The following is a 26,181-nucleotide window of genomic DNA, read 5'->3' as shown; positions in this document are numbered from 1 at the left end:
GTGCTTTACACAAAATAATTAAAACAGATAAAACACAAGTACAAACAGTTAAAAGTCACAAACAGGGCTTCACTGTGTTTTCCGGTGGTTACATAGGCCACTCGTTCTTTTGCACTTTCTCTCCTTTGTCCATTATCGCTGTATTTTCCAGTGTCCACCCACCCATCCTCTTTTCCTCAGGCAGGCACAGAGCCAGTCTGGGCTTTGAACACATCACTAGTAGAGAACCCACCCAACTCATCAACAGTGAGAGATTTATAGCAGGAAAGAGCAAATGATAGTGCAGGGCCTGAATAGACAAAAAACAGAAAATTTGGGACTCATTTCGGAAATGGTGCTGCACACAGATAAAGACATAGACTAGAGGTTTCTGTCCCCGTTTGGTTGGCTCTACCACTGATGGTTGGAAATAATCTATTTTCATTATCAATTAATCTGCCCATTGTTTGATTCAATTAATCATTTCATTTATAACATTTCCCAGAGCCTAAGATAGTTGCAGAATACTTTTCTGTCAATCAATATATCAACTAATCCACTAATGGTTGCAGCTCTAATTGAAAATGACAACATGAATTGCTCATTACCACAGAACTGGTCAATAGTAAGGCTGAGTACCGCAGATGCAAGAGGTTGACCTCACATCCATCACTGGACTGCAGTTCATGCTTCATTAGACTTATAGAGACGCTGTTGTTCTAGTAGTATGTTGTCTCAGCTGGGAGGTAACATGACACAATGTTGTAGTCAGTGCTGGTGGTATACTATGTAAGGCACTGGCGAAGCCTTCAGTCTCAATAACCATTAAAGCTGGATGCTTGAAATGGCCCCTGTCCACTGGCCTCTGGTTGAACTGACCCTCTGGGAGTGGACTGGCCCAAACTCCCACTGCCTATCTCACATTTTCACAACCACAAGAGAACTGGGGACATTATGACCTCAAGTGAAATGTGGTGTTATTGAACAATCTCATGCTTTAAGAGTGACTTTTATGCACAAGTAAACAGGCATAATCATTCCAATAATCGTATGTGCCATGGAGGGGTTTCCGCTTCTTTTTTAATCTAACATCTATAATTGTGCACATACAGGATCACTTTCTTCTTGAACAAAGGCCAACAGACTGCTTACTAATTGGAGAGCTCCCAAGACTCACAGCAAGCTCACATTATAAGTGTAGTCAGGGGTTTGCTGCTACAGGCTTACCTGTTCTGGTATGACCAGTAGCTGATGGTGGTTACAGCTAATGTTAGCAACCTTTAGACATTGTTGAGTCTGTATACTGACCTTATAAGTCTTTATCACTATCAAAACAAGACATAAACCCACCTTAATGGAGATATGCATATTGTGTCCTGCTGTGGGTCCTATTCTATTTACAATTTGTTAGGTATCTCCTGATGATCTTTAAGTCAACAGTCAAGAAAATCTTAAGAGAAAATTAAATATGCCAATTTCCTGTTATTACCAATTGTGGTCACAGTCTCACTTTACAGCCAATAATATGTGAAAATGTTTAAATACTAGAGTTTGTGATTATAGAATCTTATTTGCATGGTTCTAGACCTCTGAATGTCTTACAACATGTTGTTCAGGTCTGGTGTTGTGTTCATTGGCTATTTATAATTGGAGAAACAACCCACCAATTGGAGCATTGTAGGCGGGATTAACAATGTGTTGAGAAGCGTGAATGAGATGGATGCAGCTTTCGAGGTTTTTGTTAGTGGATATACAGGAATAACACACCAAATTTGCATATTTCTTTGATAAATGTCAGAACTGGGAACTGCTCCTAATGCCCATGTTGACTGTAAATGACATCAGCAAGATGGATTGATTGCTCATTTAGTCTGATTGTTTTAGGTAGTTTTATATTGTGAAATTATGTTTTGATAATACCACTGGGGTGGTTTCAAATCTTACATATAGTGGCTTTAAGCGTGATAAAAGGATTTCTTTTTTTTCTTTTTTCTTTTCAAACCAAATTCATAAAACCAATTTACAGTAAAATCTCAGAAAAAAAAGGTACATTTCCTGCATGTTCACTTAAAAATGGTCCGAACCCTCTCATCATCCCATGGACAAAATGACTTATTAATGGTTCCAGTCATACTGCAGAGATGCCAGCAAACTCAGAAGGCAATTGTCTGTAACTGCAACTGTTTTCCAGCATTTCCCACCACATTTTGGAACATGTACATTCCCAACTATCGGACCAAAAATCTAAATGTTACAGCAGTTGTAATCTTTTATGACACACTTGATACAAAGTCTTCGTTCCTGTATGCATATTCATATAGTTAACTCACAGGACGGAGGACAGCTTGCCACTCCATATGTTTTGAAAGAAAACAACTGAGATTCGAATCTTCATCTACAACACCCCCTCTCTGTGGAACATGGTTTCTGCCAATATAATATGTCAGTGTTTATGTTCACACTCAGGACCCATTTATTTGGTATGGCAGAGCATAACTCCCACCTTACCATCCATTCTTTCCCCTTCATTCCCCTCTCAGCTGCCCGTATGACTTTTTCCCAAACATCCATGCTTCAAGCACAAACACTGCTACTGTATGAATTAATCTGACTTAGTTGAACATATTTTATAGATTTCACCCTGAACTCTAACCAAGTTATACTGTAGTTATACTCAAGTGTTGCAAGAAACGATTCTCACATGTTAATCTGATCAACAAGATGGCAAGCTGCCCCTTCATGCTCACAGAGCAGCTCCACCATGGTGGGTGCGGGGAGAATGACGTCAGGCTGCAAAAGGCTCTGATCCTCAGTTTAAACGCCTAATGCTTGGCAGAAACACACAAGGGCTCCTCTCTCAGCCAAACCATTCCCTCAAAAGCATATAGTTTAAGCCTGGTCATGGGAAGTCTTTATTAACTTGTGAGTGGAAGGTACACACAGCACTCCTTTTTAGGACAATGGACGTTTGGGGGACTTGCGGTTTGAGGCCATTTCATTAAAGGGCTGAACGCCAGGGAATCATGGTTTAAATGGATAAAAGCTTTTTAGTTAAGTGATGAATGGATTCAGCCTGTCAAAGGTTGGGGTTACATGTGTGTACTGAGACACAAGGAGACGACTTGAAATTGAAAGTATTTACTGTAATGTCCGCAGCATATGGGGACATGCACTTAGGCAGCTTATCTCAGCTTGTCCTTGACAAAAGTTTAGAAGTGTAAAAATTACTAAAGTTTTTAGAGTGCTACTTTCTGCCAGATTGACTGCAGGTCAAACTACAGCAGCTGCTCAGCTCAGAATAGGCTAGCAGATGTTGAGAAGCCTAGAACAACAAAATTGTGTAGGAGTAGGAAAGAGTGTCGTCCAATTGTTTTAGTTAGAAACTTTTTTGGAGCTTTCGAGCAGGAGCAGCTTCACTTTGTCTGTTAAAACGATCCCTGCGCTTATAAATCAATGTCATGGCAGAAGGCTCAGAGTGTGTACAGAACCTTCTTTGGCAACTTAACTTCTTAAAACTGACAAAATCTGACTGTAATCTCTATTCTTAAACCAGAACAGGTCACACATCTGTTAACAAATTCCATGGCTCACACTCATGTTTAAAATAGTTATTTTTGGTTTGACCCACTCTTACTATTTTCTGAGTGATCTTTTTTTTTCAAAAGATTTGAATAACTTCCTTCAAGGACATTGTCAAGGACCTCTGAGTCAGAATGGGAGCGTCTGCCTCCAAACCTGGTAATTCTTTACTGTGATGTTCTATATGTGCTTTTCCTGTTGTTGCTTTCTTGAACTGTGCCTTGATTGTTCAGTTCCTGCATCCACTAGTGTGCCTTCAGTGGCTCCTCATTTCAAATGGGGTTTTTCTGCCTTTCATTTTTTTAAAGTAGTTATACATGTCTTTTTGTCATGTTTCTAGTCTGTATTTTGGATGTTTGGGGGTAGCTGTAAACCCAACACTAACACATTATCACCTAATAAAGGTTATATTGTGCTAAAAGATATTTGCTTATTAACACATCCAGCAGAGAGGGAGCAACATTAGCATTCATTTGGAGTCGTGTTTCTGGCCATCTAAGTCCACTATTGTTTTCCTGTTAACTCTGATTTCGGAAAAATCTGTCGGTTTCCCTGCTAAATGCTGTGCTGTTTGGTGGGCATGTGGCGTTTAGTTGGTTTATTAGCTTTTTCACTGACAACAGCTGCCTGCTGCTGCTGCTAAAAATGACACTGAATGAGGCTAGTGAGAGTGAACCAAAACACTAAAATTGCAGGCTGTAAAAGTTTTAGCAAACAGTAACTTATTTTACACATCCAGCAGTTATGGAGCAGCACTATTCTCATTTGGAGTCGTGTTTCTGGCCACCTGAAGAATACAAGTCCGACGTTCACTATCTTTGAGCTCTGATTTGGTCTCTACCAACTCCTGAATGAAATATCTGGCTCTTTAGCTGCTAACTACTACCATCCCCAACAGCTGTGCTGGTTGCCGTTTGGTGTGGAGCAGGTAGTGGGTTACAGTGGGGTTTTAGAGCTTTTTCACTAAAAAGAGCCACCTGCTGCGGCCGAAAATGACGCTATGAGAGCAGTGAGATTGAACCAAAACAGTAGACAGCTTTTTTGATACAGTGTCATTAAACATTATACTGATTGTAACTATTTAAGGAAGATGTCCTCTCTGAAACAATGACATAAATCAGTTAAACTAACCATGTTCCTAATTACCCAACTAGCAAAAGAAGGAAAGAGTCAACAAAAAATGCACTTGGATTTTAATACCTGCCGCCTGTCCAAATCCAAATTATTCTGAGTAATCGAATAAAGGCCAGACTACCAGTCATACCAAATGTGTGAGGTATGCCTTTGAAAACTGTTCAGGTTCAACATGAGCCTTGTTTACGCCAACCTTGCAAAATATTTCAGTCTGTCTGATGTTAATAGTAGGGGGAGTGATTCTCAGATGTCTGTCCAGTTTTAAGCACCAACCTGGTAAATCATCAACTCCACAACCTATGCATCAAAACACACTGTGCCCAGAAACAAATCAAACTGCCAAAGTGTTTCAAAAGAGGGAACAGCAGGGTTTCTATCATAGATTGTGTGGTGTACAAAAGCACATATATTATTATTACTGAGAGCTTCTCTGGGAATAGCTTTGTTTAAAGGTAAAGGTCCCAGAAAACTTCACTTTATGAGGTTTTTAACACTAATATGAGATACCCTGGGTATCCTGCTCTGCCTTTTAGACAATGAAAGCTTGGGCCAATCTGGAATCTTGCCCCTTATGAGGTCATAAGGGGCAAGGTTGCCTCCCTTTTCTCTGCTTCGCCCACCCAGAGAATTTGGCCCACCCATGAGAGAGGAAATCATGGCTTTCAAATGAGCAAAGTGGCACCCCCAGCCTCCACCTTGCCCCCACTCTTCTCCTTAAAAGCTACAGACTCAGAAATGGCACATACTAAGGAAAGCTCATTGTAGGACTGGCTCTAGTGGCTGTAATTCTGCACCAAGGCTGAATTTTAGGAAAGAGACTTCAGATATGGTATTAGGGGACCACTAAGGTCTATTTAAAAGCATCCAAAGAGCACCATGTCATGGGACCTTTAAGAAATACTCTAGTAAGAAAGGAAAACAAATGCATGGTTTTACAAGGTTGTACACTCATGGGAATTATAAATAAATAGTCCATTCAGAACACAGTGGTGTGGATGAACCTTTGCACAACGAAGTTGAAACTCCTTCTGACTGACATTTCACTGGTCACTTTGGCACTCCAACAAGATGGAAGAATGACAAGAGTGCATTTCTACATCTTACAGCTTCACCACCCACAAAATGTATTGAGAGACATAGAAAAAAAATAACCAATCCTATGTTCATTTAAAAAAAAAAACAGAACACTGAATCCTCAGTACACTTTTGGGTTGTTTTTTGTCAGTGAAAACATAAATAAACAAAATCCTAACCTTAAGCAAGACAGAGTGCTGCTAGATACGGCAGGGTGTTGTACTGTAATGTCTCCCATGAGAAAACGTGTATTTCCCCCTGACAGGAAACATGTACCATCTGCACTGTCATGCATGAGGCTGCATCACCAATAAACACCAATAAATAAATGTTGCTCTTAAACCTGCATGCACGCATGGACACCCACTTCCAGATGAAGAATCAGTACATGCTAATTAAAATCCTTCCGTCTCACAGGTCAACTTTTCCTCTGAAACACACAAACAAAAGCGCACACCTCTTTGCTTCAGACTTTCAGTAACATTACTCCCCTCAATAAATATCCCACGGGTGCAGATAAGGATATATCCATCTCTTACGTCTTAGAGAATCCAACTGTATTGAATTTATTGCTTTTTAAAACAACGTTCACGTAAACACAAATTACAGGAAACCTTTATGGTCTTGCATGCATCATGAAGAAGGCATTCAACATTTGACCCTTGGACAGTTAAAACCACAGCTGGGATTTATAAAGGAGCAGAGAAAGGTGCCTCACTTCTCCCGGTGGAAATTGGCAGATGGAATAAGTTTACTGCTCAAACATACCATATGTATCAGCGTGTTATTTTTACTACATTCCATCAACAAAAACTTGATTTAGCGCCAGTGCTAACAATAGCTGAATTAGTGTAATATCTGGATCTGAAATCCAGCCAGCCACCTATAAATAAACAGATGTGTTCCCTCATATCTCCTCCTCACTCAAGTCCCACATTGTGCTGTTCTCAACACATTTTTCTGCTATTTTCAGCAACATTACTATTATCTCATTTAAGAGCATTACAAGGCTTTTCACTCTTAAAATGACCCTCAAGCAGTAAAAGTTGAGCTCAACAGGAGCAGAACTGATGGCAAATTAGTCTAACAGGTTCTGCATTATAACCTCCCCATTCCACAAATTCCCGACCCGGGGCTACCGTCATCATCACATCTAAATACCTTTAACCCCTTGCAGATCTCTATTGTAACCCGACTGACAGGTATGGAGTCACTACAAGGACACATGCACGGCTTTCCTAAAAAGCAAATCAAACTTAGCGCTGAAAAAAAGAAGCAATCTTCTTCCTTTTAAGGAAGCAGATTGGGGTCTTGAGAACTGGGAATCAAATGGAAATAAGGTGGCTTTAGGCACTCAAGACTACAACATTATATATAATTTATATATATTAATATATAATTATACATTATAAATGAATAATAATAATATTACCAATAAGAAGAAAAAGGAGATTAATGCTTTAAATGCTTCATTTAATAGCTGTCCAAATCACTCCCTTGTTTGCACAAAAAATGGCACAGGGTAAAAGTAGTGCATTAAGCAGCAAATAGGGAGTGATTTCTGATTGGGTTTTACTGAATTGAATTCATAAACTCATTTAACTGAAAGCATTAGAGTACTACTTCAGAATGTTGTTGCTATTTAGAAACAACAACAAGCATCTGAAGACTTCCTCTCTTTGAGAGATTAACTCCCCTCAACATCCTGATAAACCTTCTTTATGCATAAACAGGAAGCTTGTTATCTTCACTCTTACACAATTAATTGAGAAGAAAGAATAAGAAATACATTTCACAGTTGCTGATTTTTGCATCATGTCTTAACAGTTTAAACAGGACCAAACTGTAAATGCATGCTTTTTTTTTTAGAAGCAAAAAAAATGCTATTTTAATCTGAGGAGAAAACAATTATCTGATAGATGAGATAGCAGCAGGGAGGAGTAGCTCAAAATGTGCAGTTTAAAAAATGGAGTTCAGTCTTTTTGTGAGTGTGTGTTTGAGTCTGTTCCATCCTGGTTATAGAGGAGGTCTCCAGATGCTTCCTGCAGCTCATTTCGTCACTGTGCACAAAATCTGGGGCACTTTTACTTCACTGTTATTGTTGGAGCCATTGTTTTTAGACAGCCTTGATAAAAAACTGCAGCACGCCAATACATCTGTCAAATACACCTGATGAGAACAAGTTACAGTCTCCACCGGACATAAACAAATCTTCTTGTGTATATATTTGTTCCCCTTCCCTTGTGGTGGATTTTGCCTGTTTACAAGGGAAGCAGAATTTGATGTTGACGCCACCACGTCAGGAATATACACTAATAATAACAAATGGGTCAAGTAGCCGGAAATGATAACGAGGTTGCCGCTAGGTTGTTAAGGAAGCGCTGTGGCGATTATGCCAAGTGATGAAATAATCACAGCCTTTTGTCTTATGCTCTGGCACAGAACCCATCATGACGTTCTGATCCAACACACACACACACACACACACACACACACACACACACACACACACACACACACACACACACACACACAGAGAGAGAACTGCCGTGCACATACAAGCTTCCTCTGCAGTGGAAGTTGGGAAACATGGCAAGAGAAACTCTTTCATTGTGGTCAGACTTGGCCACCCATTACATCGCCCTGCATGGGCATCATGTGGCAGTAATGCAGCCAAAAGTCTACGGAAACATTTTACCCAGCATGCTTTGCTGCCAAAATCAACAAATCATCAAATCTCCCCAACCTTCGGTCGGTCTTGACATGAGTAACAACGTTGGATTTACCATGGCAACAGCACAGAGCAGGTCTAATGAGCGGACATACCTATAAATATACCTCACTTACGTCTTCAATGCACATGCATGAGAGGAACGTCATGAGAAACTTGACTTGTTTCACTGTAACAAAAGTCTGTTGGCTGTGCACTCCCAAAACAAGCCTGGAGAAGAACTGTTTAATGTTCACTCTGGCACGACCATGTAGGGAAATCCTGACCAAAATATTACCCTGAGCTAAAATTAACCTCTTCTTTGGTATCCAGCAAATTGTATTAACACTAATACAAACTACAACTACAAACTAATTCAGCTGAACTTATTGACATGACAGCGTCTATGACATTTTCCACTCAATTTTATTAACGCAGTTTTTCCCATTATGTTCTTTATAAATAGACGTGCAGCCATGTGTAATAGAAGACAGCTGGATGTGATTACCTTCCTGCTATATACTTTCATTGTATCAGCACTCTTGGCCTGAGGTAAATGAAACCGGGGAAACAGCATCAAGGGAATTACACATTTCTGTTGAACTGTACAGAGGCAAACAAAGCAGGCAGTGTGGCAGCGGCATTGCTCTGGGTTTCCATGTGCCAGATAGTATTGAGGGACTTTGTCCTACTGAAGGTTCATTGGGAAACAGCAACAGGAGCTTCGGTTTTGCTTTATTCTCCAGGGTTTCCTGTTTGTCTACAGAGATCACACTTAGGTCAAGCAAGTCAATGTCAATGATTTTGACTTCTTTGGAGGAACAGGTGAGTGGATTTCACTGCATTACGCAGTTAGAATACTGTCAGAAAATTGTCAATCACAGAAAAGTGTAGTAGTCTGTCAGTCACTTTTGTGGGACTTTCTGGCACTATATTCATTAAGGTAAAATAGCAATATACATTAATCATCATTGACCTACAAAATGTCAGAAAATTATAAAAAATAATAATATTAATTCAATTCAATTTCAATTCAATTTTATTTACATAGCGCTAAATCACAACAATAGTTATCTCTTTGCACTTTTCCCAAAAGAGCAGGTCTAGACCGTACTCTCTGATGTTATTTACAGAAACCCAACAGTTCCCACCAAGAGCAAGCAAAAATAATGTTGACATACTCAAATCCCTTATTTTTACTAACCAACAGTCCAAAACCCAATGGTATTCTGTTTACTATCATAAAAGACAGGGAACAGAAAGAATCGAAAGATAGAAAAAACATGAAGAGCTGCAACAACAACAATCATTTCAGTTCTACTAGTACCTATATTGACTACCATTTGCTAGAGCCAAATAACTGCATACAAGTAGAGCTAACACTACATAAATCAACCTGTTAAGACACACCAGAACACAAACACAGACAAAGACTTACTGTAGTTTATGTTGGTTGTTGTATTCTTGGCTTTGTTTTCTAACAAGAACAGCATGTAAATGATGGATCTGTCCTCTTAATTTAACCAAATGAAGTATGAATGAGTTGCAGTACGATGCTAACAAGCAGACACACGGGAAGGTTAAAACATTAGCTCCTTTCAATTGAATTTGCAGAGAGAACCAGGTTCCTTCTGTAACTTCATAGACCACCATCAGTCTGAAAATCTCATGAACTGTATTGCTCAACTCCAACATTCAGTCAGAAGAGACTGCTTTAGTGCATTTAGCTTTGACAGATAGATGTTCATCCTGCAGATGCCTCACTAATAGCAGCAGTCATCAGAATAAAGTTAGGTGGACCTTTAAATACTCCGGTGGTGCAGAGCAAATGTTAGGGGGACATGAGATAAAGGGCACATACAGTACTCAGTGGAATATAGGCCAGAGGAAAGCAGGGGGGAAAGTGAGCAGGATACTTTACGAGCTAAATTAAACAGACAACTGTTACAGGCAGGGCTTTAAATGCCTATTTTAGCTCTTCCTTGGAGACTCTGATGCTTCTACAGAGCTACACAATACCACTCGTGACCACAAATGGAATTGGCTGCTGGCATTATTTCAAGGCTCGCGTGCACTGCGCTGTCATGGGACTACTGGAGTAAAAACATGTATATGACGATGGATAAAATGGCAAAGATGTAAACATTCCATGAGATGTCATCATGGAAGAAGTGCAGAACATCTAACAAAGGAATAGTTCAAATGTGTTTGCTAAGATTAGACACGCACATCAAGGGAGCAGTCAACCTGCAAACCACATACTTGACACTATGAATAATAAATGCTTTATAGTGTGTAGTAAGACTAATGTTGAAATTACACCTGTTGCACTTCAAATATATGAACACTGATCTCACTTAACATATACGGAGTGGGCACACATTCCTACAATTTTGGCATTTAATTTTTATTTTTCAGCCATGCTGAATGGTTTTTATAGATGGTAATGTCAATCCCTCAATCCACTACTTTGGTCCAGACCAAAATATATCAACAAATATTGGATGAATTGCTGTGAAATTTCATACAGATATTCATGGTTCCCAGATGATGTATCCTAATGACTTTGGTGATCCCCTGACTCTAGAGCCACCAGGAGGTGGACATTTTTGGTTCCGAGTAAAACGTCTCCTCAACTATTGGATGGATTGCCTTGATGCTTGGTAGAGACATCCATATCCCTATCCTAGTATTAATCAAACTGACTTTGGTGATTCTTCAACCTTTCATCTAGCACCATCATTAGGTCAAATTTGTTCAAATACTTGCAAAACCTGATGAATTTAATTTGTTACGTTTTGCAGGTAGGGTGGGAATATAATAAATTCCCATCAGCCTCAGCTGTACTTTGAGTTTTGTGCTAACTAGCAAATGTTAGCAGTGTGATAGCATTTAGCTCAAAGCACTGATTTGCACAGCTCCAGATTGCTGTCCTTGATGTTACAATAATACAGTTTAAATGCCAAGGTGTCCCGTTGCACATGAATACTACTCAAAACCTTTCACTATAACTTGAGACACTACCATACCACAGAAAGATAACATGCCGTGAGAGGGATTTACAAAAAATGACTTAATGCAACACATCAAACTGAAGAATTTCTGCTCAAAGTTGGTGGTTCTCTTGTTAAATAACTCATTGCCATCTCACGCACACAGCACCTCCGGTCATCTGAGCCCTAATCATTCATCAGTCATCACTGTAAGGAACTGTTTTTCCTTCTTATATGTGAGGTACAACTCAAGTAAAAGCTTGCATGGGCTTTATTTAGCTAAAACAAAACAAAACAAAGACCATCTGGAGGGCTGGGGTGCTGTTTGTCAGTGCCAATGAAAACAGGTTTAAAATGATCAACACCAAAGACTTGCCTAATTTCAGGAGGAATTACCCTTGAACAAAAGTTAGAGTTTGAACTAATAGCTTCTGTACTCTGTGCTATCTGAATAACTCCAGTTATGATCTTGTGTTCTCAACACTACATGATTTACTGAGTGGCCAGTCCAGCTTGTTACATTTCAGATGGTGAAAATTGAGCATGTCTGTTCCAGTCCTGTTGCTGCATATACAGTGCATAATGTAGAACAAACACAACTCTAACAGTGCTTTATTAAGTTATGCTGTTAACTGAGGTGCTTTAAAAGTATTTATATCATTTATAAAGTCAACAAATGGGGTCGACAGATGGTCAGTGCAGTTACAAACGTGAGAGTGGCTCAGAATAGCTCAAGGCCTGCTTCCATCGGCCCTCATGCATCAGGGCTTGAGCAATCAACCCTGACTTGAGGGTTTTCCATCAGCAGCGCCAGCATGCAGCTCCAGTTGGACAACAACAGCAGCCCAGCACCCTGCTTTTATGCCAGCCTTAGTCCTGTGTTTTCACTGTATGTCTTAGCTAAGAGAAGGGTGGGGCAGGGGTGCACAATCCACCCCACCACCCCACCCTTCAGAATGCTGTCGGGCAACCAGCTGGTTACCATTAGCATACCTCTTCTGGGGAATGGGATGGCTCATGTAGGCAGACACATCAGGAAGATAAATGATGCGATTGGTCAAGCAGACTAGACCCATCTCGGAGCCGGATCACCTCTGATTATGGTGATTGTTGAGCTCTTCTAGTACAAACACGTACCGTATGATGATGAAGACTCATAGCAGACGGTTTTCATGCTAGGTCGTAATCTTTTTCCCCTTTACCCTTCATACTTATCAAAGGTCATTAAGCCTGTAAACAGTTTGGTGAAGTTGTAATTTGGGCACCACACCTTTACCGTCCTGTGTGGCTTTTCAGCTTTTGGAAATTCTGGGAATCTCACCTCTTCTTTTAGCTGGTGAGCAGGTGGAAAAATTAATAATCCACACAGCTAGAGTGGCAACCATGCTACACTTCACACCTCAGTCAAGTCAATCCAAATCCCACTACAGACAAAATATGTAATGTTATCTGCGTCATCTGTGTGACTGTGAGTGTTTAAGTAATAGTTATTTTAGAAAACACACTTCACAATTTACTTTTTCACTGGGGAAGGTTGATATAATTCTTGTATCCTTAAACAAGCTGGAGCCAGGAGACAGTAAACGTAGCGTAGAATACAGTAAAGACTAGAAACAACTAGTCTGGTTTTGTTTGAAAATGTAAATAAAAAATCCCTAGCACCTTTAAATGCCGCTAAAACAAACATTATATCTTGTTGGTTTAAACAATACAAAAACTGAAATTAAAAAAGACAATTTGCAGACTTCAGGAAGTTACTGTGCCCAGCCAGGAAAAACGTTCGGCACATGACCCCTCGTAAATCCACAACAATGTTTCACAAAATCCCAAAAAAGAACTACCTCTTCAACAATATCAAAGTGTTATTTCATTCCGCAACGTTAGTGCCGTTAAGTGCAAAATACGGCTCGCCCCTGAAGTAACATGTGGCCTGACGGATTACACTTAAAGTATAAGTGTGTTTATCTGGCAGCTAGAGAGATGGCACAGATATGTGGCAGCTACGACTGAGTGATAATTCACCTGCCCACCCACAAACCTGAAGATGTTTGGTTCAAGTGTTGAAATGTCCAATTTACTGTGGGCAGGAACACTACTTCCCATGACTTACCCTGCTGTTAATGTTCTGTGTGTTGAAACTTAGACGCACAGAAGAGAAAATTAAATTCAAAATTCTTCTATCCAGGTTTACTGAAGAGACTGGATCAACACATACCAGACATCCCCATATGAACCTTGATAACTGTGATGTGTATTTTGGGATGAATAAAAGAGACTGTTGCTGCAACTGCTCTGTGATATACACTTATTACAGTCTGAATGGTTGAAGGAAGAGAGGCAGGCGTGGTAATGACAGCCCCCCTCCGTCAGCAGCTCAGCCTCCCATGGTGAAAGCGCCTGGAGAGTGCAGTTAAGAATGCCAGTGAAATTTACAGGCCTGCAGTGGGCCTCCGCATTAGAGAAGGGGAAACATGGAAGTTGCCCTCAGGACGGGGACCCTCTCTGAGTCTACACAGCTAAATGACAGAGTAATACAACAGAGGGACTATGCAATGACAAAGGGGACCCTGTTTCCTGTTTCTGTCAGTTTCTGCAGACACACACTTGAGCAGCATGGTTTTACGAACCATCAAGGGCCTGCTTGTTACCTTTAACCTAACCCAGCAGAGTGATACAAAGAGCTACCAAGCAGATGCCTGCTGATCCATAGCCTTCAGCTGCAGCAGCCACTGCTCTTACACCACTATTAGATAGAGTATGTAATGGCCTTTCATTTACAGTACATTGACATTTTAATTTCCTCTTGTTTTAATCTGTCTAAACATTTTAGCTGGAAATGTACTGACTTTGATGCTCCAACTAAAAACCACATAAACAGATAAGAAAGACAAACAGACATGTGCAAATAACGAGCGAGAGTGCTCGAGGTTTTGTGAAAGCAGCCGAGAGATCAGCTGAGGACATGAACAGCACATGGACAACCCAACACAAACACAGCCAGTGCTATATAAGACCAGAAAATCCAACCTTACCTTAACGTAGGCAGTGTAGCGTTGGCACTGCTCCCTGTTGATGTCCAAGCTGAGCTGCCGGCTCATCTGGCTGATCTGAGATCCACTTTGCGTGAAGTAGACCCGGGAAGGCTGGCTCCTCTGTCGCTTATCCACATCAGCTGTCAAGTTATACAGCAACTCTGAGAAGAGGCAGAAACACTGTTACTCGTAACCTCAACTGTCAGTGATCGTTCTTTGAGTTATTTGAGATTATCTTAAAATAAATGTAAAGAAAATCTTCAAGTATGCATGTTTTTTTTCTTCTGGTAACTGCCATTAAAACATGGATACAAATTAATTATCACTTATTGCAGTCAAATAAAGTCAGGAGGTACTGTACATGTTTGACAATTCTAATTCAAATCATCTGATATCACTTTATGTTAATGTTAAGAGCCCTCTATTCCATGATGTGTAATGAACACAGTGCTCATTTCAGTACTGTCATTTGCCTGTATTGGTTTGCTACTATGCATTGGCTTTGAATCTAAGAATTTAGATCAGATTTTTTCCACATCTTTCCTCCACAAGCCAGCAAAGAAGTTAGCTAAGTAAAACATGTTGTGCTGATATTTTACAATTAACAAGCATTAACAAAAAAAGGAAGTTGTTTTCCAGCTGCAGGGGCTGAACTGGTATTACTGTAAATGAAAACATTTCAATAACAACATTCCTGCTGGTTCCACCCCTGACCTTAGTGACATTGGGACACAGAACAACTTCAAATCTTTTTTTGAATTAAGAAATCATGAAGCAAGCATTAACAATATTTCCGGGTAAACCATACATGGGCATTTGGCCATTTAAAATCTGTTCCTCTGAGTGACTCAGTCTCAGTCTGTTGTAACTGCTTAACGAGGCTGTCACCCTGGTAAAACAGTGGGAAGGGTGGCAAACATACCCCAGTCAGACCAAAGCCTACTGTTTGCTCCGTCCAACTGAGGAAACGCCATGAGCTCACTCCAGAGGAGGCAAAGGAAGGTTTCATTAAGGGAGTCACCAAACACATAGTGCTACACTTTCCATGGTGTTAGCCAGACAGCTAAACAGAGAGGCTTTATTGCTGTGAGCCAGGACATAGTCGTTAGGTAAGGACAGGGTTCCTGTTCCCTCGGGGTGGCCGTGAATGACCACACCCTAACACTGGAACAGGACTGCACCTCAGCACTCAACAGGCACCGCACCCAAGGGCCAGTTAGCAAAGGCTGAAGGGTAAACCATCAGCCAAACGCAGGCCAAAGGCTAACCACACTGGCCGTCTCCAAGCATGGGGATAGTTGCTCAGCATGATCATGTTTACAAATTTCCTCCATTTAAATGATCATCAAAAGTCCAAGGAGTATGAATTTCACTACCTCTCAACACAAAATTACAAAAGTATACTCTATATGATCAACACCAGTGACACGTGACGACTGAGATTAATGGCTTTTGACATTCATTTTCAAAATTTACAGCAACGTCAAGACTCAAGTCACTGTACCTGAACGCTGGTCACCAAGAAATACCAAAGGGGGGGGGGGCAAAATATGTTTTTACTTTGGAGAGAGCCAGGCTGGCAGTTTCCCACTGCTTCAAGACTTTATGCTAAGCTAATCGCCTCTTGGTTCCAGCTCCATACTTGGCACATAGACATGAGTAATCAATTGTAACTCTCAAGAAAGCAAATAAGCAAATTTCCCAATATATCAAAAATTCCTTTAAACCACAAAAACTGAAATACGATTCAAGTATACAATACTGCAACTCAGTGGTAAGCATGTTTCTTTTATTTCTATTCTCTACTAACTTACTCTTTAGTACTGGGGAAATATGTTTTTGTTTCAGTGATCTGTACATGTAATATCAGTCACAGGTAGTTTAGTGTCCCTTTCAGAGTGGACTGACAACTTTTGTAAAGTTTCTCTTGTCAGGATTTGTCCTCACCAATGTGTCCAGGCAGCTGTCTTCCCCTGAAGAGCATGCAGACAGTGACGTTGAAGCAATTTAGGTTATGGTGGCCCTCGTGGCACTGGGGCACAGAGATGTTGATTGAGACGGGCAGGAAGATGGAGACATCCACGGTAATGACAGGCCGGGTCCTACAACCACATCGACCGACACAGGAACACAGTGTGGGAGAGACTGGACATTAACACGACTCAGAAGTAGAACAAACGAAATAGGGCAGTGTCATAGAGAACGATCCGGTTACTTACCTCAGCAGCACCACACCATCTGACATGAAAGCTCCAATAGTGACATCTGCAACAAAAACATACACATGCTGACAGCATTGCACCTGCAAATCTAATATCTATGCAATAACTATATCTATGAGAGGTCTTTAACTGCCATGCTGGCTAAGTCTAAATGTCAGCTATGGAATGCAGTAAACAAAATGCCTCTATCACGAGTCTTTGCACTGTTGTGCAACAGAATGAAAGTCAAAAACCATGAGGGCAAAAACCAAATATCTCCTAATCTTGATTTTTTTTCATGTTATGTTCCTGGTGTGGTTAAGCCTCTATTTAGTTTGGTATGACCGTACCTGCGTATCCATTGCCATCCATGTCCACATTGCCTGAGATTGACTGGCCAAACATCTGCAGACCAGGGTTTATACTGCGCCCAGACAGTTTCTGTAACAGATGATACCAGCCTTTAAATAACCCATTTGAGCCATCATGAAAAAAGAGCACATTGTATGATTAGTTTTTGCTCTGCCTTTGTTTTTTCATTGCTGAATTTTTTGTAAGGATTAAATAGACAAAATAAATTGTGTTAATAAATGAGCTTTGGAGATGCTGGTAGGTGGATTATTTTTTAGCTTTAGACAGAGAATAGCTGTTTCACTCATTCTTTATGCTAAAATAAGATAAGATAAACTAAGCTAAGTTAGTCACCTCCAGGTTGTAACTCTTTTTCTCTTATCTTAAAAAGGTGATTGAAACATTGAAGTACTTTGCAGTAACTAATAAAAGAGATCCCATGTAGAACTGCTTGCTCCTCATTCAGCGCTACGTGGGTCTTCCGTGTATTCTTGAGGTTACATCATATTCATATTACATTAGTCAGCTACTTCAACAGCTCAACACACAAGGTGAACACATGGGTTTCATCAAAATGTAAAATGCCTTGTTGAAGCTACAGACAGAAGCTACAACTAGAGATGAGGAATCACATTAAGATATTCTTTTACTTATGTTAAAAAAAAAAAACTACATGATATTGGCATATTCTGTGACACTAGGAAATATTCTTACCATGGAGTATTTGCTAATGATTCCTGTGGGATCCCCATGGTAGATATATACTGCTCCTCCATAGTCATCCTCTTTTGGTGCTCCTATGGCTACATCTGAATAGGCAAATAGAGGACATAAAGCATTTCTGTGAAAAATTGGCATTTAAAAGAATGAGTATGTAGTGTGTTTGTGAATGTGCACAAAGCTTCCATTAATCCTGGGAAACAAGCTGTTACAGTAAGAGTCTTAATAGACAATTAAGTGTTGTTAGTAACCATAAAAACTTGTGCAACCTCTGAGAGAGTGGAAACAAGACTATAAAGTGCTGGCAAGAGCACTGAAACAATGTCTCCTTTTCCCATTTCCACAGAAGGTCCATATATAAACTTTCTTTTTATAAACCAAAACACTTCCATGCCATGTGGTTCAGCATACCAAAGCAGAAATGGTAAATGAATGGCACTTTCTTTTAGTAAATATCACACAATAATAAACTCATTATGTGGAGGTAGAATTAAACAACTCATTTGTTCTTAGTGAAACCAAATGTATTTTGGTTTCTACAGTAGTTCTTTCAAATTAAATAGTAGCAGTTTGGTTGTAAATAATAGAATGTCAGTCAGTGCAAGTCTGGCTCTTTCGACACTCCGAGAGTGACGAGTTATAAGATGAGTTATGCTTCCCAGCTGCCATCTTTCTTCGCACACACACACACACACACACAGACACACACTTTGTGCCAGGCTGCAAGCTTCGAGGCGTATCTCACACGAAGATGAAACCGGGCAGCAGCTCCCAGCCTTGAGCGTGAGACGGACGCCAAGTCGAGCCCTCAAAGCCAAGCCAATGCAAGTGCCAAGAAAACAGACAGCGTGAATGTATGTCTGTGTGTCTGGATGACTCTGTGCACACGAGGGTGAGAGAGGGCAATATTTCCTAAAGACCCCCTTCACCGCAGGGTTATCCCAACAAAAGGTCTGTGAAAATGACGGGTTTTGTTGCACCAACTGGGAACCTTAACCAGCCAACATTTGCATATGGGCAAGTGTGGGAAACATAAACTGTGTGACTTTATTACTTACCAGTTGACAGGGGAAATTTTTTTTTTGTATCGCAGCTGATTCATAAGAAGCCCTTTTAGGCACTATTAAGGTATCACTACAAAAAAACAGTTAACAGACTCAGAACAGAACTCTTTTTTAAGTTGCATCAAGTTTCACGACATATTGAAACCTTGTCTGCAAGGTTGTAAAAATGGTCAATACAACTTTACAATACTAAATAATGTTAAAACTCCAGTGTGGTCCTGTATGTCAGCGGTTCCTAAACTTTTAATGGAAAGGAGTGCCTTACTGTGACCCCTTGTCACAGGTTTCAGATGTCTATTAAACTTCTCCGTTTGTGTACTGAATTACTGATTACAGCTATGTAGAATATGTATAGAATATAACTTTATAATAAGATATATACGCTAACATGGTTGAGAAATCCTAAATGTGCTAAGAATAATGCAACATTAGAACATTTACTGAGTAAATCTCATCTGCTGAGGAAGACCATGTGATGCAGTCAAAGGGTCCAGAACAAGCAAGTTAGTGGACGTTGAGTGGACACTTTTTTGTTAACTTATACAATGTGTATATTAAAAATCAAGAAGGCAGTTTCTAAAGTGTTATTACAATACTTTGTACTGACCTTGATATCCATCGTCATCTATGTCTCCGATTGCGGCAATGCATTCTCCAAAGTGTGCATTGAAAGCATTGTCACCAGTCAAAACACCTTCCTCCTCCATCACCCCCTGACAACAGAAGAAGGCAAGATACCAGTTTATATAGTTAACTGGCAGAAGAATAAAGAAAGGTCCTACAGTATACTTCTGCAGTGAAATTATTGCAGCTCTAAGATTAAAATTATTTGGCCACAGTTGCAGTCGGTTAGGCTTTTATCCAAACAATTTAACAACCAAACAGTCAACTTCCTCGCAATAACTAATAAATACAAAATGTACAAACAGGAGCTCTAGTCTTGGCCAGTTAAACAACTTCTTGCAATGTTCCACTGTTTTGTTCTGCTATCATGATAACAAACATAGTCAGAAAGAAATCAAACATGGGCAAAGCTAAAAAAATCGCCACTGGAAACAATAAAAGAAGTATAGAAACGTACACAGTGACGAAGAAAGTGTGTGGACATACACCCGCAAGTTAGGTTCTCATGTTCCCACTAACCCGGGGATCCCACTCACATTGCCCTTGCTGAGGTACACAGTCACCTGGCCCTCATCCCGGAGCTGGCTGTGCATGGGTGCCCCCACCAGCAGGTCCGACAGGCCGTCCTGGTTCAGATCAACTGCACACAATGAGGAGCCAAAGTAAGAGCCCATCTGGAACCAAGTTGAGCCACAGAGCAATGGGTCAGATCACAGACACTTCTTCTTTAGTTCATACCATTGACATGCTTTCACGCTCTGAATGGACTTACTTCCCTTATATATCTATACCAACATTAAAGGAATATTTACACAATGTCTGTCTTTATTTACTCGGAATGGAAATCATTAGCTACCTCCCTGGCTTTGGTTTGTGGCCTCTGTGTTCTTTCTTTAAATCGCCTATGCTGTCTAAACACTTAAGGCAGAGGTAAACAGTGCAGTTTTGACAACAAAGCAATCAGTGTAGTGTGCCTGCAACTCGTTGTAATAATCAACTACATATAGGTTATTTATAAAAAAAAAAATGGTTGGTATAAATATATACAGTATATATATATACCAACTTCTGGAAGAATAGATGACCACATTAAAGCTCATACCATTTTCCCTGAGGCCTGAAAACTCTTCACCAAAGACACACCATCAATTTTGAAAATGTAAACCTGCGTGAGAGAAAAATAATCAGTGTAGCAAGCAACACAAGAGGAATTCAACTAAACAGCTGGAAATAAGACAAAAGAAGAAGTCCCTACTTTTCCAATGCCGCTGTGCTGAGGTGCCCCTGCAGCTATGTCTATCACATTAGGAGATGAGAAGTGTCCAGCAGTCACAGCATAGCCTAGAGACATACAATAATCAGTTACCAAATTTCTTTCTTATATATTGTTTTTAACGTTCAACCCATTCATCCTCATTAACAGGCTCTCACCAAGGTAGCTGTATCTGTGTGAGTCAACGTCTTCTTTGTTCAGGCTGTAGAAAGAGTCAGAAGTCAGGTTGTACACCTTGATCGTCCCAGTCCAGTAGTATGACCCCGGTGCTCCCATCACCACCAGCTCCTGAAAAGAAAAAGAAAAAAATCCACATTCATTCAGAGGACTGTGATTCACTTTTTATCAGCACTATTATGGCCTGCTGAGGAAAAAGGAAGAAAAAAGAAAACACTGCTGGGTGAACGTCTGGTTAACCAATGGCCACAGACTGGTTTGTGCTATCTGCTCTTAATCACACAGCCAGATGGCATGCAAGCTGAAACGGCTTCCTTTGATGTAAGCAGGAATTCAGAGCCCAAGCATAGTTGACAGCTGTAAAATGAGTTGTTCACTACTTCTTGTCATGATGCTTCACAGCTATTAAAGGTACCAGAGCACAACAATTAAGATGCACTGTCTCGGCTGCACTACTAGTGTTGTATCATTGCTCAGAGTCTTGATTTTCACTTCTGATTTGAGTCAAACCTATCACTATGTCATGTGTCTCAGAGGGTGTGTAGTAACCCCTGAGAACTTAGACAAACTGAACAACACAGTCAATTCCCTACTCAGCAGTATCTCTCCACAATGCTGTGATGTCAAACATCTGGGCACGTCTGGTTCAGACAAGGATAAGGTTTAACAGTTGGACATCGCTTCTTTAAATTCCTCACATTCTTTTAAGGCAGGGTGATTGTTCAAATGCTGTAACACTGATATCCTCGGCATGTGAAAGAAGTGAGTACATAAAAAAAAAAACGAAACTAATATCAAAAACGCACTGCTGTAAGAATAACAGCAGTGTACAACGTTTTCACAGGCTCTTGAAACACAAGTCAAAGAATCTGTAGTGAAATATTCAACAGGTTAGCAGGCAGATCATGTGAAATTATCCCATTTTAGTTTCTTTGAACGAAAAAACATTGTTAACAGCAAAGCCATGTATGCTGCAAATTATATTCTTTATTGAATAATCACTTGATCTGCTAAAAGTCAGAAAACAGTGAAAAAAGTGGATCACAGTTCCCCACATCTCCAACTGTCTTGTTTTGTCTGACCAATAGTCCAAACCCCAAATATATTCAGTTTACAAGGATATAAAACAGAGAAGAGTTTCCAACTTAAATAATTAATCAACATTTAAAAAGTTAAATTTTCTGTTGATTGATCGATTAGTTGTTTGCAGCTCCAGTAATGTTGCTTGAGATCAGCACCAGGCTAATTAGAAATCTAAAATAATGTTATTTAGCAGAGGGAAAATAAAGAAATACTCAGATTTCTCACCAGTGAGAATAGTTCCACCCTGAGGACACAGCTGTCCTCAGAGGACACATATTTAAGTCACTTAAAGCCTGTATGTCCCAAATTGAGCGTAACTGTAATTCAAGACTTGAAAGGGACCTTTGCAGAACATTCTGCCCACGGGAAACAACAGGAAAGAATTATATTGCTAATATATAAAAAACTAAATGTCTAAACTGGTCCAATACATTTTCACATTTCAATGCATTCTTCATATGCACATTTTCTCCTGTCTATCTATATTTTTGCTCAAATACATTCATACGTTAAATGTATTTGTTCATGCTCTCACCACTTCTGCTCACTGCACCGACTTCCACTTTCTAGACTGCTTACAGACAAGTGTGTGGGAGACACAAAAAGGCAGCGTAAAACTGACGATGTCATAAGTTAATTTTCTTAAACGTTTTATTTTGTAGAAGTGAGGCTGCTGCAGCCTTCGGTATCTTCCTATGGAAACGTAAGGTAACAGTTATTAGCCGCTGCTTTAATAAAAATACTTTTGTATGTCTGAATGCAGAATTTTTCACACCATTTGGCATCATGAACATCAGTCACATTGATGAGGTAAAGTCAACAAAGAGTGAGGAAGAAAACGGTTCAGTGAAACTTAACGGAAATCACACACACAATCAAGTGAGAAAATGGGTAAATGGACTGTATTTAAAGTCCTTCTCTATCTTACTGGATAAAGCACTTTACAATTTTCCTCTCACTCACTCTCACACACACACACACACACACACACACACACACACACACACACACACACACACACACACACACACACACACACACACACACACACACACACACACACACACACACACACACACACACACACACACACACAGCAGCTGGCAGTTTCAGTGATTTGGAGGCCCTAGGCAAAGACCAATGAGAGGCCTTCTCCATTTTACTTAATGCAATCATAGCTAATGAACAAAAAACTATTTTGGAGGCTTTTCAGTTAACAAAGCCACAGAATTAAAGGATAGCCCCAAATAAGAATTTTAACAAAACAACTTTAAGTGATGCCACAACTACACACAAGCAATTAAATGCTGCTGGTTGGGAAGCTAAGAATGAGGGGGAGCAGACAAGAAGGTGAAAGATAAAAAGGTTAAAAGCCAACAATCGTAGGTTGTTTTCAACAGTAGAGATGTAAAATGAACTTCATTCCTGAGGGCCTCATAAATGCAGAAGTCAATGAAAAGATCCAGTATTTGACATTTACTATTTTAGTGAAACTGCAATTGTACTAACCAGAGTTGAGCGTGTCCAACCTTAAATGCACCACTACAAAACAAAGACTCCTATACAGTTAGAAAATAGCAGAGAGAGTCCTTTTGTTTCATAAACCTGTAGCTACATGGATTTCAATGGATTCATCCAAACAGCAGAGAGGGGATTTTCAGAGATCATAGATTTTCTTTGCAAGCTTTGATATTGCCTCGGGTGAAGAGGTGATGTGTGAAAACAAGTGTAAAATAAGCATGCTGTAGGCTATGTGAGCAGCTTCCCCAGCAGGCTGAGCAGGACTCCCTGCCTCCCCCGCCTGGGTCTGGGTCTACTACTACCTGGGTGTGTGACAGCTACGGTAGAAAAAAAAGGAGGAGCCGGTATCAACGCGCCAACCTTGTGAATAATGGACTACGTGCTCTACCCCATCAGACACAGCCACTGCCGAAAAAAGGAAGATAACTAATGCATTCTTATCATGTAAAATATTCTAACAGAATATTAGTATATGTAACATGCTAAGAATGTAGATTGTTACAGAATTACATTTGAAGATCTGTTCCAACTGCTCACTCAGTTTACCATTGAATTGTTTGATGAAGCTCCATGAGTGTACAAACAACAGAGTTTGGATGACAACAAACAACTATCTATATGTAAGACTAACAGAAAGACAGAGCATTACATGGATTTAAAAGATGAATAAGCAGCGTTACTGACCTCCGTAAAAACTCCCGCTATCCCGGCTTGGCACGAGCCGTGCTCTTCTCCATACTTTTGCTTATAGTCTGTAAGAAAAAACAAACCACAAATTATTTCATTGTGTGCTTGAGCCAGCGTTTACTGGAGTTTTTCCTGCATTCCATATGGAGCTAGTCAATGTCCCAGTCCCATCCATGAGGAGTCTGGGGCCACAAAGCAGACTGGGGTGCAACACCACATTCAACAAGAAGACCTCTTACTTGGAGAAGGGGACACAGTGCTCTCAGGTTACAAAAATACTGAGCTTGGATTGGCAAAAAAATGCACTGTAAACACGGTCCCATGCAAAGTCTGTCTGGCTTCTCCACAACTGTTGGCAACGTGTTACAGAAGGAAGTGAAGGCCTGACATGGGAGCACAATTAAGGTATAAAACAGGCTTTGATAAATAACTCTGAGTCACATATGAAGAACACATTTGCATGAGTCAGCTTCAAATCTTACACAGTACATTAGTTTTTAAATGGAACTTGATTTTTAATGTTGTAGAGTGAAACAACCCCGCAGCACAAATGGATTTGATTTACTACAATCATAACAAAATCTGATTTTTTAACCTTGCAAGCAAATGTATTTCCTAAAAAGCACCTGATTACACCTCTGTGGAAGTGTTTTTCTTTTGCAAAAAGGTGCACAGGGAATTCAAACTCGCCACTTCCATTGGCTTATATCTTTGGCTTGACAAACCTTTCAATAGTAGGCTCTTGCCAAAGTACTTGTGTTGGACTGAGGACAAGAGATCGTACTTCAAGGCACTCCTGCTACTATTCTTCAGTGCCAGGACACCAATCAGAGACCAGAAGCAGATGATGGTGCTGGCTACAGGGATCACGTGCCATGATAAAATGTAACCACAAAAGAGGATAAACAGACCAATTTCTTCTTTTTTCTTATGAAATAAATCTTCAGGCTTTTAAAAATCAAGGCGAGAAGAAAGATTACACATTAACTGCTCGCAACTCATGTCACCAGTGAGGCCATAGCCTGGGTTTTTGCTTGATTTTAAGGGGTCATGAGGATAAAGGGTTGGGAGACACTGGACTCAACCAATAACATTTCTCACCCCCAGCAATTGCTTTGATATTTTCAGTCTAGTGTCTATGTCGGCCTACTGTGAGAGGTTGATATGGGTTAAAATGAAGATTTGCGTGTCTACTGTACCTTCATAACAAGGGATGAGCGGCTTTCTCCTGCCCTGAAGAGTGGGAGGAATAATGGAGCAGTATCCATGTGGAAGGATATGCTCGGAGTCGTAGTACACATTTTTCCAGCGGTGAGCACAGGCCTGCAAGAGAAAAGAAGGAACGGAAAACAAATTCAGACATGTGTTCATGCTGTAAACACTGACACTTCAGACTGCAGGCAGGCGTTCCTCGACCACGCTGATGGTTTAAGCTCTTTCCTCGCTGGGCTGGAGTCAGTGCGTCTCTGCGGCTGTCAAATGATCGTCAATGAGAGGAGGAATTAAAGCCCATCATCCATAACCCCGACCATAACAGCCACGGTTTGCGGTGTGAATATCTCAGCTGCAGCAAGAGAAATTTCTTAAGGAGCATTTAATGTGCTTTTTTTTTTTTTTTTAAGACAAATCTCCACATCAACATTTGTGTTTTAAAATTTGTGTTTTTTAATTTAAAAAAAAAGCTCTTCTGTGTCTGACAGGCAGCTGGAGAAGCCAAAGGTTCAGACAGCGGATCAAAAGACAGAGAACAAAACTCCTACTTTATTATGCTGCTGCTGAAATAGGGTACATTTCTGAAAACTGACAGCGAGTAATTCTCAAAACAATATTTTGCCGCTGTGTTCTACAAAATAAACATTCCACAGATCGATAAACAAACAGGATACTATAGACTCAAATCCAAACTCTGCATGAATCAGGCCACATAAATGTGTAAATGTGGTAATAATTTAGTACACTGGGGAAGGGGGGGGGGGGGG

General features: G+C 40.2%; 2 protein-coding genes across 2 annotated transcripts in view; both read right to left on the bottom strand.

Moving 5' to 3' along the window:
* The window catches only part of itga9 (integrin, alpha 9), a 48,357-nt gene that overhangs the window by 18,383 nt on the left and 3,793 nt on the right, over positions 1–26,181 (bottom strand). The window contains exons 4-15 of the mRNA XM_032542178.1: positions 25,402–25,525; positions 24,200–24,267; positions 20,893–21,022; positions 20,717–20,802; positions 20,564–20,626; positions 19,998–20,135; positions 19,445–19,550; positions 17,768–17,862; positions 17,053–17,143; positions 16,721–16,766; positions 16,449–16,603; positions 14,502–14,662 (exon numbers count right to left, since the gene is read on the bottom strand). Of these exons, the coding sequence (XP_032398069.1) occupies positions 14,502–14,662; positions 16,449–16,603; positions 16,721–16,766; positions 17,053–17,143; positions 17,768–17,862; positions 19,445–19,550; positions 19,998–20,135; positions 20,564–20,626; positions 20,717–20,802; positions 20,893–21,022; positions 24,200–24,267; positions 25,402–25,525 (1,263 nt within the window). The remainder of the gene's footprint in view (positions 1–14,501; positions 14,663–16,448; positions 16,604–16,720; positions 16,767–17,052; positions 17,144–17,767; positions 17,863–19,444; positions 19,551–19,997; positions 20,136–20,563; positions 20,627–20,716; positions 20,803–20,892; positions 21,023–24,199; positions 24,268–25,401; positions 25,526–26,181) is intronic.
* golga4 (golgin A4) overlaps positions 18,450–26,181 on the bottom strand; it is a 37,738-nt gene continuing 30,006 nt past the window's right edge. Inside the window, exon 26 of the transcript XR_004336033.1 lies at positions 18,450–18,481. The gene's annotated coding sequence lies outside the window, so the exon portion shown is untranslated. The remainder of the gene's footprint in view (positions 18,482–26,181) is intronic.

This window comes from Etheostoma spectabile, chromosome 17 (genome assembly GCF_008692095.1).
Source record: "Etheostoma spectabile isolate EspeVRDwgs_2016 chromosome 17, UIUC_Espe_1.0, whole genome shotgun sequence".
NCBI classification, from domain to species: domain Eukaryota; kingdom Metazoa; phylum Chordata; class Actinopteri; order Perciformes; family Percidae; genus Etheostoma; species Etheostoma spectabile.
This window is presented reverse-complemented; position numbering and strand designations above follow the sequence as displayed.